We start from the raw sequence: 16,413 nt of genomic DNA on the forward strand, positions 1-16,413 counted from the left end.
TTTTTAAATTTATTTTTTGGTGCATTTTTTTCCACTACCATTTTCCCCCTTATACTGTTGCAGTCACCACACTGTTGTCCATGCCCATGAGTCCTTTTCCTTTGTGCTCAATCCCTCCACCCCCTAACACCTCCACCCAGAGTTGTCAGCCTGCTGTCTATGAGTCTGTTTCTATTTTGCTTCTTAGTTCAGTAAGAACATTATGCTAAGTGAAATAAGCCAGTCAGGGAAAGACAAATACCATATGATTTCATTTAATGCCATATGATTTCACTTATACAGCCTTTTAATTTTGGCAAAATCACTGAACTATTCTTCCATGGTGGCACAGATGATGTCGACAGTGTTTGAGCCTGAGCCACTTCTGTGGCATCAGCTCATTGAGATATTGCTCCAGATCCAAGAAGGCCTCCTCTGGCAGCCTGCAGCAGCTGTCCTGTGCAGCGGTGTCTCAAATCCCATCCATGTGCAGCTGGCTCCGAGATAACTCTCTTCTATTCATTTCATTTTTTAAGTGCTTCCTTTTTAAACTGGCTATGGATTCTGGCAGTTACTGATAATTGCCATTATTGTATATACTGCTGGCTCCCCAGGCATATTTCTTTGTACAACTGAGCTTCATCTTTGTGTTTATTGAACTGAAGGCACAAACTACTACCTTTGTTTTCAAATCTTCACGTCTGTATCTGAGCAGCAACTTGAAGAATCTCTTCAAACATCTGGAAGATGACGGATTGCTGAGTGGTAGTACCCACTTTGGTCAGCTTCAGGCTCAGGTTTATGTTTTTTGTTTTGTTTGTTTTTGTTTTTAATCCAGTATTTTTTGTCTGTATCTGGGGCTTTCCACAGATAGGCAATGGCATGCGAGGAGAGAGTTGACATGTATGTGTGGAACATCTCAGAGGTCATATTTGGAGAAAGTGAAACCTCCAGGCCACTGAAGTCCATTTCTGGGACAGCTCCGCGTTTGCCATCATCTCTTTGCTGGGGTAGATGTTTAAGACCCACAACAACAGACTCATGATCTCACTTGCTTCTAGGTCTTCCAACTTGAGCTCTTGTGGTTCGTGTTCAGGAGGTTTCTAAAAACCCCATAATAGGGTGGAAAACACTTAACCATCAGGTTTTGAGCAAAGATAAGGTCATCGAGGATGTACATACTTGGGATTTCCAGTTGGCAGACAAACCATCTCTTGTCAGACCCGCTGATGTCTGCCTGTGTGCCCTCAATTCTCATATGATTCTGTCCAAGATAGCAGACATTTTATCCTTCCAATTCTTGGACCTCTTGGAAGGAAAAAAACTAGATTGCTTTTATTGGTCAGGTATGTGCCTGTCATTTTTTTCCCTCTTTCAGTGATCTTGACAACCAAGACTAGCAAACTGGAGTCATGGGGGATCGTGACCAGTGACCTCTGCAGCATCATCCACAGCTGCTTGGCCAGTTCATCGGAGAGTCCCTCTGTGCTTCCGAATAGCCATGGATGAGGGTCCAGTTGTGCATGTTCCTGCTTTCCATGCAGCACTGCTCATACGTCAGCCCATCCTGGGAACACTCCAGGTCCACTAGTTTCTTGGTGAGCCTGCTGGAGAGCTGTTTAATGAGGTCATGGGTCTCCTCACAGTCTGGCACTGAGGTATTCATGAGGTTCTCCACAGTATTCACAAGCTGGCTGAGCTGCACAACACAAGGCATCCTTCACGTGCTTGAGGCTTCTGATGGTGTTGATACTCTGGCTCCAGTCTTTGTGGATCTCAGCGGATGTCCTTGACATTATTCAATGTATTGTGGGGCTTCCTCAGGCCCATGTACACCCCATGCAACTAGAGAGGGGCCTTCGATCTGACCTCACTTCTGTTTTACTGCACCACTTTGTTCAGCTATTGCAGGCCCCGAAGCATCTCAGCAAACCTTTGGGCTGCTGTAGCAATGGCCTTCTGGTCTGTCTTCTCCATTGTTAAGGAGAGGGCAGAATCCCCACACCCGCCACACGAGGGCAACCCCTTCACACTGACCCTCTGCACCTGCCTGCATGTCTCCCAGTTCTTGAACATGTTAATCACAGTTACTTTATGGTTTTATGTTACTGTATGGAGATCATCTATGGGCTGTCTCCATTTCCTACTTCTTTTCTCTTAGTTTTTGTCATTTCAGTCCCTCCACTGTCATTCATGGTACTTACTCATTTATTTCTTAAAGGAAAAAACGGAGTAAAGGAGACTATTAACATTACAATATCTCAGAAAGATGAAGAAAGCAAGGCTTGCTGACCTATCTGGAGGTTAATTTAGGTTACTAGATGCAAGCATAAATTGAGGCAGATGTAAGACTGACTCCAACTACTTTACGGAATGCTGGATATGCTGTAGAAAAAGTGTGGAAACTCTGAATAATACTAACTCGTAGCAGAGACAATTAATTTCTTACTTATAAGTAATCATAACAGGGATTGATCATCTTGATTCAATCAGAAAATGGGAGTTATTTAAGCTGATTTCAGGCTTTGTGAGAACTGTTTTATTTCTAGTTTCAAGTGACCCTAAAGTAGGACCTTTCAAGATGTTCACTGAAAGCAAATGTTGTTTACCGGGTTCTATCCCCCTTGCCAGGCCTTGAATGCCAATTTTCACCTCCCTAGCACTTGGAGGCTGGCAAAAGCTCTACTCAGCTTTCTAGTTTCATAGCTGATCCTTTCTTCTTAGCTTCTCAGCCTCTCATGTTGAAAGTATTAGGAATAAACAATTCCCTCTGGGTAAAAAGCAGTACAGAAAGTCATGCTCATAGTTTTCCAATCCTCTTTCCTTTAAAACTGAGTTCCCCCCAATTCCAAGCTGCCGTGATAACCTTCAACTCCAATGTTTTTTCCCCTCCCAGCCCCAAGAGACTGCTGAAAGCTCTTAGCCTTAAAATTTAACTTGATCTCTTGTTTAGCACCACTTACTACAGTAATTGGCAAATGCCTGGAGGGAAAAAAGGGTGTCAAATGGTAAGTTCACCTCCGTGTTTTTCTTTTCTCTTGGATCTTAGCCTTTCCTAGTTCTTACTATGTTGTTCTGTTGCTACTTCAAACGGGTATTTTAAAAAGTTTTTATCCAGTTACATTTTTTTTTTTTTTGGTGTTAGGGTTGGTCTGCTACAACAACTCCATCATAGTTCTAAATAAAAATTTAAAAGAATAATATTTTGATGTAAAAATTAGAATTCTCAATTTCTCTGAAAAAATTTTTAAAACTTGGCAAGACTGGGCCCATGTTCTTACATGAAAATGATGGCTAGAGGAAAATGTCCCTGCCCTTTTACTTGCAGGTATATGCAAGTAAAGCATTCTTTAATTCTCTGGATCACTCAGGGATCCCTTAGATTAAAAAATAAATAAAAGGCTCATAATCAAGCTTTGTGTAATGCTGATACCTCACTGTGCTGTATCAAAGGAATGCCGAAAGTAACGTGAGAAAACATAGAAAAGTAAAAGGAAGATGAGAGGAGTTTTGTTTCATAGAAGTCAAGGGAAGATGATGTTTCAAGATGCAGATCAGCGGTGCTGAATCCTGCTGAGATGTCAGCTCAGGCCGGTACTAAATATTCTGCTCCACAGAGTGACTTCAATATTCATGACCTGAGAAAGAGTATTTTTAGCAGAATAATGGGGGTTACAGGCAGGTTGGGATGGCTTAAGTAGTGAATCGGAGATGCGGAAATAAGGTAGTGAATGTAGACAACTAGTTAAAAAGTCTGACTGTGACAGGAAAGCATGAGAAAGGGCGGTGTCAGGGGACAGAGCTGGGCTGAGTGATGAATTTAAGATACTGTCTTCTGGGTGCCTTCGTTGGCCTTTCCCCATTTCTTTGCAAGATGAAATGCTACAAAGATATTTTCTTGAAGACAAGGAGTGAAAGATGACCAGCATTTCCATATCTCAGAGAAGAAAGTAACAAGTCTTGCTGGGCTATCTGGAGCTAATTTGAGTAGCTAGAGAAAAGAGTAAAAGAAAGTGGAGAAAGGGCTGACTTCAGCCACTCACCCGAGCTGAGGGGTCACTGCGTTGTCTGAAGTTATCTGACAGTCAGTGACTGGAGCACAGATTCAACCTTATTTTTCCTCTTCAAAAACAAGAGGAGGGCTGGGTCATTCCCTGCTAGCTTCGGGGATCTGTTAATTGGCTCCCCAGTAAAATTACAGAGGCAGTCTGCCTGATAATGATTGTAAATGACAGAGACAATCAGGTTTACCTTGTGACGTCCCCAGGGGACTTGCAGTTAGTTTAATCTGAATTTAGCATCAGCTGTCCAAGGTCCTTTCTTCTCTGCACGCAGGGGCTGGACTCATTCCGTATTCTTTCAAACCCAATTAGTGTTCGAGCCTTTTTCCCCTCTCTTTTCCATCCCTAGCAGCCATCGTGCCTCTCCCTGCTTCCCCTCAGTCTCCCTCTCCAGCCCTCGCTAAGCAGGTCCATCCAAAATCTGCAGTCAGATGGCTTTTAGAGCTTGGACTCTTTGTTTTCTGGAAGAATCAACTCCTGGCTTTGAGCTGTAAGTTACTGTTCCTCCAGGAAACCATGCACCACATGTAAATGTGTCTATTCACGTTCTTTGATGATTTTCTAATTAGATTGTTTGGGTTTCTTTACTGTTGAGTTGTAGAAGTTCTTTACATATTTTCTCCCACTAAGTAGGTTGCGTTTTCACTCTGTTGATTGGTTCCTTTGCTGTGAAATTTTTAGGTTTGATGTAGTCCCACTTACATATTTTTTGCTTTTGTTGTCTGTGTTTTTGGTGCCATATCCAGGAAATCATTGCCAAATCCAAAGTCATGACATTTTCCCCCTATATTTTTCCAAGAAGTTTTACAGTTTCAAGACTTACATTTAAGTCTTTAATCTACTGTGAGTTAATTTTTGTATATGATATAAAGTAAAGGTCTCATTTTATTTTTTGCATGTGTATATCCAATTTTTTCACCACCATTTGTTGAAGAAGAATGGAACAAATTTTAATATGCAGTCTTTTCATTATCATTTAGATCTCAAAAGTTTGTCAATATCCATTATGAAGTTTTAAATTTGACCTATAGTGGAGTTTATTTCCAAACATGTTGGTAAACTTTATTTGTTGAGGTCTGGTTATTTGTTACCAATTTTGAATTGCATTGCAATATGGTTGGTGAGTATCATTGGTTGATACAGAATGGCCTTGATGATGAATTCATGGAAAATGAAAATATGTGTGCTGATAAAAAAACAAAAGTCCTTTTGCTGCTTGGTAGATTAGTTATCTCTCTGTCTAATCTCTATTTGATCAAGCTAGTTAAAACTATGTAGTTGGACAAGAACTTAACCTTCTGCTTTCTTCTGTCTTCCAGCACTGAATTCTGCAGTCAGACTCACAGAGCCCGTGTGCACTTTTTGGATGGCAATAAGGGCAACTGTACAGATGGTGTACCCCCGCAAGCAATCTCTGTTCAAATGCAACCCAGCCATGTATTGCTGACACCATGGACCTATTTACATTCTGACCAATCCTATATTGATTGAATCATATTTTAAGTGCTTTCCTTTTAACAGAATTCAAAGTATTATGAAAAGAGATAACATTTTTAAATTATCATATTATTTTTGTTAAAGCAGTGGCAGGGAATACACATTTCTTCCCTCAGTCTTGTCTCCTTTGTTTCTTTAGTAACAGATCCTCAATTTTTGGTTGGTGCATTGCAGCCCAGGTAATAGAGGACATTCCCCAGGATCCTTTGCGGTGGACTTGGTCAGATGACTAGGTGTTTGTAGGTCAAAGCATCATGTAATACTTCTGCAATGTGTGTCCTTATGAAGAAAGTGTTTTGTGTTTACTCTTCCTCTTTTGTTGCTAGCCTGAAACGTGATCGAGAGGACTGGAGCACCAATTACCTAGTTAGATGATGAGTAGAAGGGCCATACCCTTAGAGATCATTGGGGGAGGGGGAGAGAAGCTATGTAGTTCATACTAGTCTATGTAAATGCTAACTTTTTCTACTTGATTTTCAGTTTCTGAGAAAAGTATATTAGAATTCTTCCCTATGATTGTGGATTTCTCAATTTCTTTTTATGAATTTGTCAGTTTTAGTTTTATATATTTTAAGGACTTATTATATGCATAAAATGTCAGAGCTCTTAGATTGTTTGCCAGCTGAAGATTAGTGTTACAGTTATAAAATGAAATTATTTTCCTCAGTAATTATTTCTGTTCTGAGGTATACTTTATCTGATATTAATAATGTTACTACTTTTGATCTCTATTTTTCTAGCATAACTCTTTCATTTTCTCTCAATTCCATATTTTCTGAGTCATTACAGTTTATGATATAAACAGTGTATGACTGCTTTTAAATCTATTCTGAAAATCTTTATCTTTTAACAAGATTGATCCATTTACATTTATTTACTGCCTTATCTACCTGTACTCATTACTACCCTTTACTTTTTTATATGCAATTCTTTTAATTTATGTTTCTAAAAAAATGCTGGCTTTTTATAAATTGAGTCAACATTCTTAAATTTTATTTGTTTCTTTACTACTTAGTTTTTATCAACTGATTTGGAAGTCATGTATTTTTCCTTTTACCTTTAGACTTCATTCTTCAAAAATGTTTACATGCTACAATTATTATCTCTGCTTTCCTCCTGAACAATGCCATGATCTTACAATAATTTTGCTTAACCGCACCTCTTTCATAGTTCCTTTTTTTTCCTGTTAGTTCCAACTTGTTCTTAACCCTCCTAAAATTGTTACTATTACTATTATTGTTGCAAATAATATCTATTTATATTTACCTCAATAATTTCTAATTATTATTTTTTAAATTATTGTGCCTTATATATTTCTCCATCCTTTGGAGTTCATCCTCCTCTCATTTGAAGTATACCTTTTCTCATTCTTTCAATAAAGGTCTCTAAATGTTCTTAGGCAAACTGTTTTGAATGGTGATTTAGATAGTATAGTATGCATATTTTTACACCATTTGTTATTTTCACCTCAGCGTTTTGATGTTATTGGTTCATTATCTTTTTTTCCCCTCAGTTTCTTGATGGCGATCCCTTTGTAGGAAATCTGCTTTTCTAAGTATGGATTTGTCTGCATATAGATTTAATTTTCCTGCTCATGACTCATTGGACTTCTTGTATCTCAGGATTCTCGTATTTCACGAATCCGAAAAATTCTAAAGCTTTTTTGGGAGGCATCTTCTCCATTATCTCCCCGTCTGAAAACTGAGTTATTTATATATGGGACTTTTTATTCTTTCCTCCATGTCTCTTAACAACTTTCATATTTTCCATGTGTTTCTCTCTCCATTTTACATTAATTAAATTCTTCAGATTAATTTGTATATAATTTATTGCTCAAAATATACATTTTTAAAAAAATTTAATCAACATTTTCATTTTTGGGGGGGATGGTAGTTTTATTGCTAAAGATACATGAAAACTACTACCATTGAAAGGGCAGGTAACACAGCTCTGAGCTTTGCTTTGTATTCCCACAGTCTCCAAGGGGAAGAAAGTCTGCCTAAGAAGAGGATGTTAGTTGAGGGATTGTGTTGAATGAAGAGAATGGATGAAGCTCTGCCACAAAATTTTCTTCTAAAGTAAGCATGCAGAAGGTGTCGATGTCTGCTCTGGCAGCCGCTGCCTCTGCGCGCTCCACATTCACTTCCACAAAAGACTTGTGGACGATTTTTGATATGAAAAGATCTCTGGTTCCTGGCATGCTAGACAAATCAGCTTTGCTATTAAAGAGACCGTGTATACCCAGGAGGGCTAGGTGTGAGTTGAGGTTGTAGTTCCCTTCCAGCTTGAACCTGGGCAAGTGAACATTGACTTCAGTGAGATGCAGATTCCCGGGTTTGGTCCACTCACGCAGTTTTTCCAGAGTCAGTTGTTCCTCTCTTTCCTTCAGACCTGTGGACTCATCCTCGACGTCATCCGGCAATAGAATAACCATGCTGAGCTCCTTGTCCTGATAAGGCAGTTCCAACACACAACACTTAAGGTCCTCGATGTAGCCATATGGAAATTTCTCCTTCTGATGCATCATTTTCACTGTTTTTGTGTCTTTCTTATTCAACCTGAAAGGTGCATTGGTCATGGCCTTTTAGCTGAATTTCTTCTGCATCATTCCTTTGAAACAGATGGCATTAACTAGCACAAGTGTAGTCATATTATCAAACCATACCTACAGCCAACAATTCTGGAATTTTCCCTTCTGTCTGCCTAAATGAGTTTGACTCACTCATTTATCACCTTTCTTGCACCTTCAGAGACATGCTGAAAATCCACATGGGCCAATTCAACACCATGCATTTCCTGAGTCGTAGCTAAGAATTCAGGGAGGAAATTACATGTTTTCTCTCCGTATAACTTATCAGCAAGTTTCAGAATATAGGGAGCTCCATATTGATTGTTGATAGCAGCATTCAGACTCTGAAATCTTGAATGAATATCCTCAGCTGCATCGAAATAGAGTCTTGGATATCTGTGCTGCAGTAGTGCCTCTGGTCCCCAGAAAGATCATGGCCAGAGCTGATGAAATGCCTGTGGGAGAGAGGAAGATGTTTCCAGTGCGATTGTCCTTGTTCAGGGTGTGGAAAAGGTCCCCCATAAACCCTATGTTTGCCATGCTCAGCTGCTCCACGGGGAAGGCCCTGCTCGCTGCCTGGGCAGGGCCTCAGGACCCAGGAAAGGGGTAAGCACCTGCAGGGTCTTTGTATAGTTACAGAAATGATCAACATTTTCTATAAGTTTTGATTCTTTTTCAACTCTGCCTCCTCATCCTTTTCGTTCATTATGACTTCTAATCATATTTTTTAAACTTTTTCATCACTTTAAATGTATCAATTTTATGGTCTTTTCCAGATTATTTTAATATCAAAATCTGGGGTCATACTACCCCTCTTGTCTCATTTGTCTGCTGACTCTCACTTAAGAAGATAATTTCCTCGTTTCATTTCTCAGTTTTTAGAGGTTTATTGTCAGTTTTCAAAAAGTATTAAATTCACTGCCACCCACCTCACCCCATGGAGTCCTGTTTGCCTAGAGTATAGAATTCTTTCCTGCCAAACATTATTAATTTTCTTTCTACAAGTTACCTCAAGGTAGTTATTGGTCCAGAATCAGATTTTTTTTTTCCTATTACTTTTAGGGTTTTAAATTCCTGCCACACACAGTGTAAATTTGGGTACTAGAACTGCACATGATATGAGCTTGGAGCTTTAATTTCTCATGCTAAGTGTGTTTTTCTTTTTATACCCACATCCTTAAGCAAAGATAAATTCTCTTCTTTTCATGGACCAGTAGGAGGAGTCTGTTGATTATCTATATTCCACATATGGGCTGACCCTTCCCAGGTGAGGGTCAAATTGGGTCTCAATTACTGTCTACATCTCTTGGCTCCACATGGCATTATAATCTCAGCCAGTGACCAAACGGTTCTGTGTGAGTCCTCTCTCTCTCACAAACGCCCTGTTTGAACACGACTTCCTTCTTGCCTCTCTCTGGAAGGTTCTAGTTCAGATCCAGCTGCATTCACCTAGTCATACTGCTGAAACCATAGGAGCCAGAGTGATCTTTGAAAATGTTAATGACAACAAGCATTCCGTTATTTAAAATCATTAAAGAGTTTCGCATTGCACTTGGGATAATATGTAACATTTCTACTGGTCTATAGAATCTTTCTTAATCAGGTCATACCTGTTTCTCCAACATTATCTCATGTGACTCTTCCTCTGCTTTACTGACTGTGCTCTAAGCATGTTGGCTTGTTTTCTTGGACACTTCAAGTTCCCTTTTCTGAAATGGTTTTTCCACAGCATCGCTCCCCCTGCCATGGTCCCTGGCCACCACATTCTCTGTCACATCGCCATGTTTACTTCCTTGACCATATTTGACATAATCTGTAATTATCTCGTTATTTATACTCCATGGAGAAAGCTACTTTGTCTTGGTAATCACTCTATCCACAGCATCGAGCACAGTGCCTGATACACAGTGTGTAGTGAATAAATACACATACAGGTTCAATAAATGAAGATGGAAGTCATTTAAAAATCTTCCAGTTCAGCTTTCTGCTTTTATAAAATGTAAAATGAACTGGTAAAGTAGCTGAGAAAGGTTTGAGAACTTGGCCCAAATCACAAATGTTTAATGAGATACCTAAAACAAGTACTCAGGTCTCCTGACTCTGCTGACCCATGCTCTTTCTAGCGACAGACACCTCCACTGGTTATGGAAGATCTGTATTAGTAATTTGGGAAAAATATGGATAGGCTATAGAATGATCTGTGACCTCCCTCACACTTAAATATTGAATTTTGTGGAATATACACATATATTACTATTTCTAGGATGAAAGACTATAGCTTTTGTCCAATTTTCAAAAGGGTCAAAGGATCAAAAGAAAAAAAAAGACCTTAAAAACTGCTGGCCCACCTATTGTTTACAAACTGTAAGTTGCCTGCCTGCTTTTTCTTGTCTTCCTATCAGTTCTTCTATTAATGGGTTGAACATCATTATGAATTAAGTATCCACTATATTGCCGAAAGATCTAGTGTTATGACTTGTATTAAAATGTTGCCATCTATAGGTAAATGGTTTGACTTTGAAGTAATAGACTCACTTGGCACATAAGTCTAAGGGTCCTCTGCCAATGTTATTTATCTATATTGGCAGTATGAGAGTTGCATATACCTCAATGTTTCTTTAGGCATATTTCTGGCACCCAGTCCAATAAAATACTGAAGAATATAGAATTTCTCATTCCGATTTCTCTGCTATGTTGGAAATGAGATCATTTGTGGAATAAGGTTTTAATATGGAGAACTGAGGCTGAGATGCTAAACAGATTGGTTGACATGTGAACAGAGGTGGATTTTTGGATTTTGAATATGTGCAGGACTCCTCTATACTTTCTCAGAAATATTTTGTTTCTGCTCAACGTGTTTGGTGTATAAAATGGCCCAGGAAATGGGGAGAAAGAATGAGATTATCTTTGTGGTAGATGATGGTGGCGTGTCTTCTCAGGCCATGGACCGTTCTTCCCTCCCGCTCTGAGCCTTCCCTCCTCCCTCCATTCTGAGGCGCCTGCTCCTCAGCCATGGAGAGTGGGACAGAGTGGCCAAAACTGAGCCCACTATATATTTTCTTTTGGAAATAAGTCTAGAAATTTAAGGACAGACCAATTAAATCTTCCATGCACCTGTAACTCTACCTACAAATTTGGAATTGCAGGAACTTCACCATTTATATGTTAAGAGAGAAAAATGAAGACAAGTGAGCTTTTAAAAAAATTATTTCTTTGGTCTCTGATAACTTTCCTTACAATTACTCTTTTCTCACATAGATTAAGCTGATTTTTTTACAACCTAAATTTAACTAATACAAAATTTTATTTCTTGCAAATGAACTTTCTTTTTTAATTTTATTTGTGTGCTTGGAGTCATAATGTGTATAAGCACTGGAGTAAAATAAATCAGCTTTACGTGTTGGTTTGATCACTTACTAGTTAAGTACAATAATTTAGACACATTCATAGTAAAATTTTGTTGTTTATATGAAATTCAAATTTAACTAGGTATTCTTTATTTGGCAACCCTATTTGTGCAATAGTTTCTTCCTTTGTAAAACAGGGCAATGATACCAAGTAAGCAATGATGTTGTTAAAAATGTCAAGGATGTAATAAACATTATGTAAAACAATTTGCGAGAAATATGGTTTTTCTTTTCTCTTCCCTTCTCCTCTGTGGTGTCTATAACACAAGAAGACATCGCTTATGAAGCTCATCATTATAAGATCACCAGTTGGGAATAAATACTTCCTGGGTGTGCTGAACTTTTGTTTCCCATGTTAACAAAGAAACATCTAGATGAAATGACTTAATTAAAGATGAGATTTATCAAGCAGTGGATAGGCTCTTTGTGGAATATGGTAAATTTTTTTTATCTTTTTTATTGTATGTCTTTATTCTTGAATTAGAGAATTTGAAAGGTTATTTATTTCAATATACTTGGCCTCACCCAGATACACCATCCCAAGGTACTTTAATATTTATTCTTGTGCTGGGCAAATACTTAGGTCTTAGTTTAACACAAATTGGTTTCCAGATCAAACCTCATCTCTCCATCTGGTCTTTTTCACCTTCTATAGAGAGAGACAAAGAAAAAGCACGAGAAAAAAAAAGAGAAGGAGCTAATATACTAGTTTACTATTTGCTTGTTTGAGGAGAAAGAATGAAAGAACCTTATTTGGGGGTGGAGGTGGCCATTTATTTCTTGTCTCCTGTGTCCAAGTCTTTCTCATTTTATCTGATTATATTCTTTGACTGGAGGAACCCAGAAGTGCTAGAGAACTTCTTTAACACAGCTCAAACTAACTTGTTTTCTTCTCAAGGGACACAGAGCAATGAACTTTCCTTATGGAGGCATTTCTAATATCACGTCTTTATTTATCATGCCAGATCCAGTGGGATTGGAACAGCATTTTACTTCTTCCCAAACAGTGTGGGCTTGCTGATCAACCTCTAAGCAACGGGCATGAAAATGGCATATACTTCCATTTTTATTTTCTTTGTTCGAAGTCACCATCGCTGGAGATGCCTTATAAGTAGCAAGCTTGAAGCTTGTGGAGAATAATCAGCAGGTGTAGTCTGAATAGACAGTGGGCTCCTTCATGTTTTCCTTTTCATTTTCCTTCACAGTTTTACCTGGATGTGCCTGGGGAGACAGGTTACTACTCTGAGACAAAACAGCTCGCTTAGGATCACTAACAGGGATAGTGTGGGGATCCTAAAAACGTAATGATGTGTTCACTAACTGTGCCAGCCAACCGGGTGAGCTGTAGGAGGACTGTTTTTGCTTGCAGGTGCCTCAAAGGTCCCTGATGTCCATGGCATTGTATTTATCGATTCATAAGAACCTTGATAAGGAGAATTATCTGTTTTGTTAGTTGAAGTGTTGGAAGGGATGGCACAATACACAAGATCTGAAGGCAGCAGATTAAACTCATTGGCTGGCCGGGTGATCACAAACCTGTAAGAAAAGGCAAAAATGAGCCGGAGCCTCTGCGGCTGGGACAGTGTCGCTATGGATGGGCAGTGGCCAAAATAAGACAGTCATGTTGCTGGGCCAAAAGAGGAAATGTTTCTGCTTTGCCTCACTTCCTCGGTTATTTTGTGAATAGTAAATGTCTCTGGCACAGTACAATAGGAGGGGTCCTAGCCCGGACACTGGGAGACCAGCTTTTAGGCCTGCCACTGTCCCTGCCCATCCTCATGCATGGAACCTCCCTTCCCTGGGCCTTGCTTTTCTCATTATTTTAATGGGAGAGGGATAGGGCTGTGGTTTGGACTGATAGGTCTCTAAAGACCTTTCTGACTCCAGGCTTTATTGCTTTTAATATCCACCACACTGATGAATTCAGTTGGCACAATGCTCCGGTCACTTATCTGAGCTTTATCGAAAGTGGTGGATAACATAGACTCCAGATATTTCCATCCTGGCTTAGGCCTACCCCAATGCTTATGGCACCAGCTTTCACAGAGAATATAGTTTGGCCAATGAGGAAAAGAAACAAAAATTAAAGTTTTATTTGAAACCTTGACTGGTAAGTAAATGGTGAATGTTGATGAATCTTAAAGAACACCCAGAGCCTGGACCTGCATGGAAAAAGTGTAGGGAGGCAGGGTGCCTTACACAGTATCAGGCACACAGCAAACCCTTAATAAATGTGAGTTACATTAATTAATACACCAGTGTTCATGTCCAAATCCTGAGACAGGATAACCTTCCATGTTTTTTATCCTGCATTTCTTCACTGCTGCCCCAAATGATCGATCGCCCCTCTTTTCCTAAACACCAACCTCAATGCAAATTGGCCTCCTTTTACTGAATAATCTTCCCACTTTTATCTTTCTCACTGCATCCCCTGTAACCTCTATAATAGTCCTATACAAGGGCTACTATAATCACATACTCCCTTTAAAACAGAAAACTCATTTCCTTTCCTGAGGTCCTCTTAAGTTTGGGCTGCACATTCTCCCAAATACCATGTTCTACACGTTTTCCAGAGGTGTCGGGGGAAGGGCACGGTGTTCAGGTAGAGAGAGACAGAGACAGAGAGACATCAGCATCACTCACTCTTTCCCTTGCTGCTTCCAGAGCATCACACCTCCCTGCCACCTTTGTGCTTAGTGCTCTGCAGCCTTCTCACCCTCCCTTTGATTGAGGGGTGTCACCGTAGTCCCACCGCGGCTCCATGTTTATTTAGGCCTCTGGCAATTGGTACACCTTTTCTTTCAAGCTCTGATGCCCCCATTACCTTACATGCCTGCAGTGTCTATGATGTTCACAATTGCAATGTCCAGACACATTTCTTTGATTTCCACTACCCAGTGATCTTTATCTCCACAGCACACTTTCCTGTCCACATACTGGATACCATAATTTCCTGACACGTCTCACCTCTAAAATCTTATGCTTCAGTATCATCACAATCTGACCACAACCCCATCATTCTTTCTCTCTCGTCGCCTTACTCTGAGTACAACTACTCTTTAACTTCATCAGGATTTCCAATCCTTTGTCCTTTCGCATTATAGTCTAGAATTGCTCCTACAAATCCACAGTGAACCTCATCTCCCGTCCTCTCAGTAGTGGATCAAAACTCTTACCTCTTTCTCAACTCCCTGTAGCACTTCTTCCATCTTTCCTCTCAGCAATGGCTATGTCTGTACTTCACTGAGAAATCCCAGTGTTACATAAAAGTTCCATTAAGCACACCCCTCATCGATAGCTATATTTGCCTTGGCATCTATTCTTTTCCTTCTTTCCTCCTAGGAGCAGAGAGATTATCTTTCTTTCTAAACAAGACTATTCCACTTTGAGTAATTTGACCTCTTTCTCTTTCTTCCAGGACTAGGTTCTACCAATCTATTTCCACTCTATTATTTTTAGTTTCTCCTCTACTAAGTCCTGTCCATTCCTATGTGCAGATCTTAGATCAGACCTACATTACTGCATGTCTATTTTCTCCTCCTGCTCTCTACATACTTTTCCTGGATCTTCCCCACTGCTCTCAGACTGATCTTTAAACTTAAATTTGAATTAACTCCCATAATTTATAAGTACAAAGCACTGTGTCTAGAAAAGAGGCACTCAGTAAATATTTACCCAATGAATCCAGCATAAATAAGTAAATCTTTCCAATGTGAACAGTGGCATTTAGCTTTAAAAGTTACAAAGACAAGGATGGGCTAAGTTTAAAAAAAAAAAAGAAAAGAAAGAAAGAAAAACCCAGATTCAAAATGTGGTCTGCATTTCAGTTTTCATCGGAGACAGAGACACCATTGTTACATGGCTTCCATTGGATCGTAATTACCAGGGTTTATTCATGCCATTATATGCATTCTTCCTTATTCCTATGTTATAATCTACTTCCTTGCACCCTCCCTCATAACGGTGGACCCTGAGTTCTGAAACTCTCTTTCACATAGAATAAAGCAGCTTTGGCCTTTATGCTTGGATGGTGGCTAGCACTTTCCACACTAGCATACTCCCCTTTTGTGCTCCAGGTTGTGCTTCTCGTTGTCTATCATGCGGTATAAGCCAAGGCACAGGATTCCAAAATTATCTAACAAGCCACAGAAAAGTTGCGCAAAGGTCTTTTTTGGCTGGGGAGAAAAGAGAAAAACATATACTTATTGGCACTTTAACCAGGAAATAATAAGCACTTACTGGAGTGTCATTTGCTTTTCCTTGTGGTAGAAATTTGGAAGAGCTTAAAACCATTTCCTATTATCTTTATGGTGGTAGTGTCAAGTGGCTTGTATGTGAGGTTTATGCTTAGTTTTGAGCATCTAATCCTTGTGAGTAGATAAAAACAGTCCCAGTGTTTTTTTTTTTTTAAATCACTCTGGTCTTGCAAGAGCCTCTGGTGGATGTGGCAGGTCAGGTCATTATATTGTGTTTAGTGTGACTGCTGTTTTGGTAGCTGTTAAGAAGCAACGATAAACAAGTAGGAACATCCCATTTTCAGGGTATATAAATAATTGGGATGTTGAGTGATCTCCAGAGCCTGATCTTCTTATCCCACCCTACAAAAGACTATAGCCCCAAGTGCTCCTCTTGGCATTGCTCTCAGGTTATAGCTGACAGAGGCACTGCAAGTGAAGGTTCCAAAGCAGCAGCTAAGGGTTCAGTTCTGCGGGTGATGCCTCAGGGTAAAGAATGAGGTGAGAAGGCAACACCTCACTGGAGAAAGGAAGAAATGTGTTGACCAGTCCACTGTCACCTCTGATACCAACATGAAATTGCCTGTGCCTGTTGTCCTGGTATATAATCACTAATGAGTCAACCTTAGTGGAAGGACCCAGGACCACAAAAGTACAACATCTGT

At 39.6% G+C, this 16,413-nt stretch overlaps 1 protein-coding gene and 2 pseudogenes across 1 annotated transcript in view; all 3 read right to left on the reverse strand.

Annotated features, from left to right (window-relative positions):
- Nucleotides 1–270: 270 nt before the first annotated feature.
- Nucleotides 271–1,956, reverse strand: LOC129064653 (exocyst complex component 3-like; annotated as a pseudogene).
- Nucleotides 1,957–7,438: 5,482 nt separating this feature from the next.
- Nucleotides 7,439–9,731, reverse strand: LOC129064655 (leukocyte elastase inhibitor-like; annotated as a pseudogene).
- Nucleotides 9,732–12,829: 3,098 nt separating this feature from the next.
- The window catches only part of KCNU1 (potassium calcium-activated channel subfamily U member 1), a 118,798-nt gene continuing 115,214 nt past the window's right edge, over nt 12,830–16,413 (reverse strand). Inside the window, 2 exon segments of the mRNA XM_054565772.1 lie at nt 12,830–13,049; nt 15,564–15,688. Of these exon segments, the coding sequence (XP_054421747.1) occupies nt 12,830–13,049; nt 15,564–15,688 (345 nt within the window).

The sequence above is a fragment of the Pteronotus mesoamericanus genome, unplaced genomic scaffold, assembly GCF_021234165.1.
Source record: "Pteronotus mesoamericanus isolate MK-2021 breed Mesoamerican mustached bat unplaced genomic scaffold, CSHL_Meso_final contig_169, whole genome shotgun sequence".
Taxonomy (NCBI): Eukaryota; Metazoa; Chordata; class Mammalia; order Chiroptera; family Mormoopidae; genus Pteronotus; species Pteronotus mesoamericanus.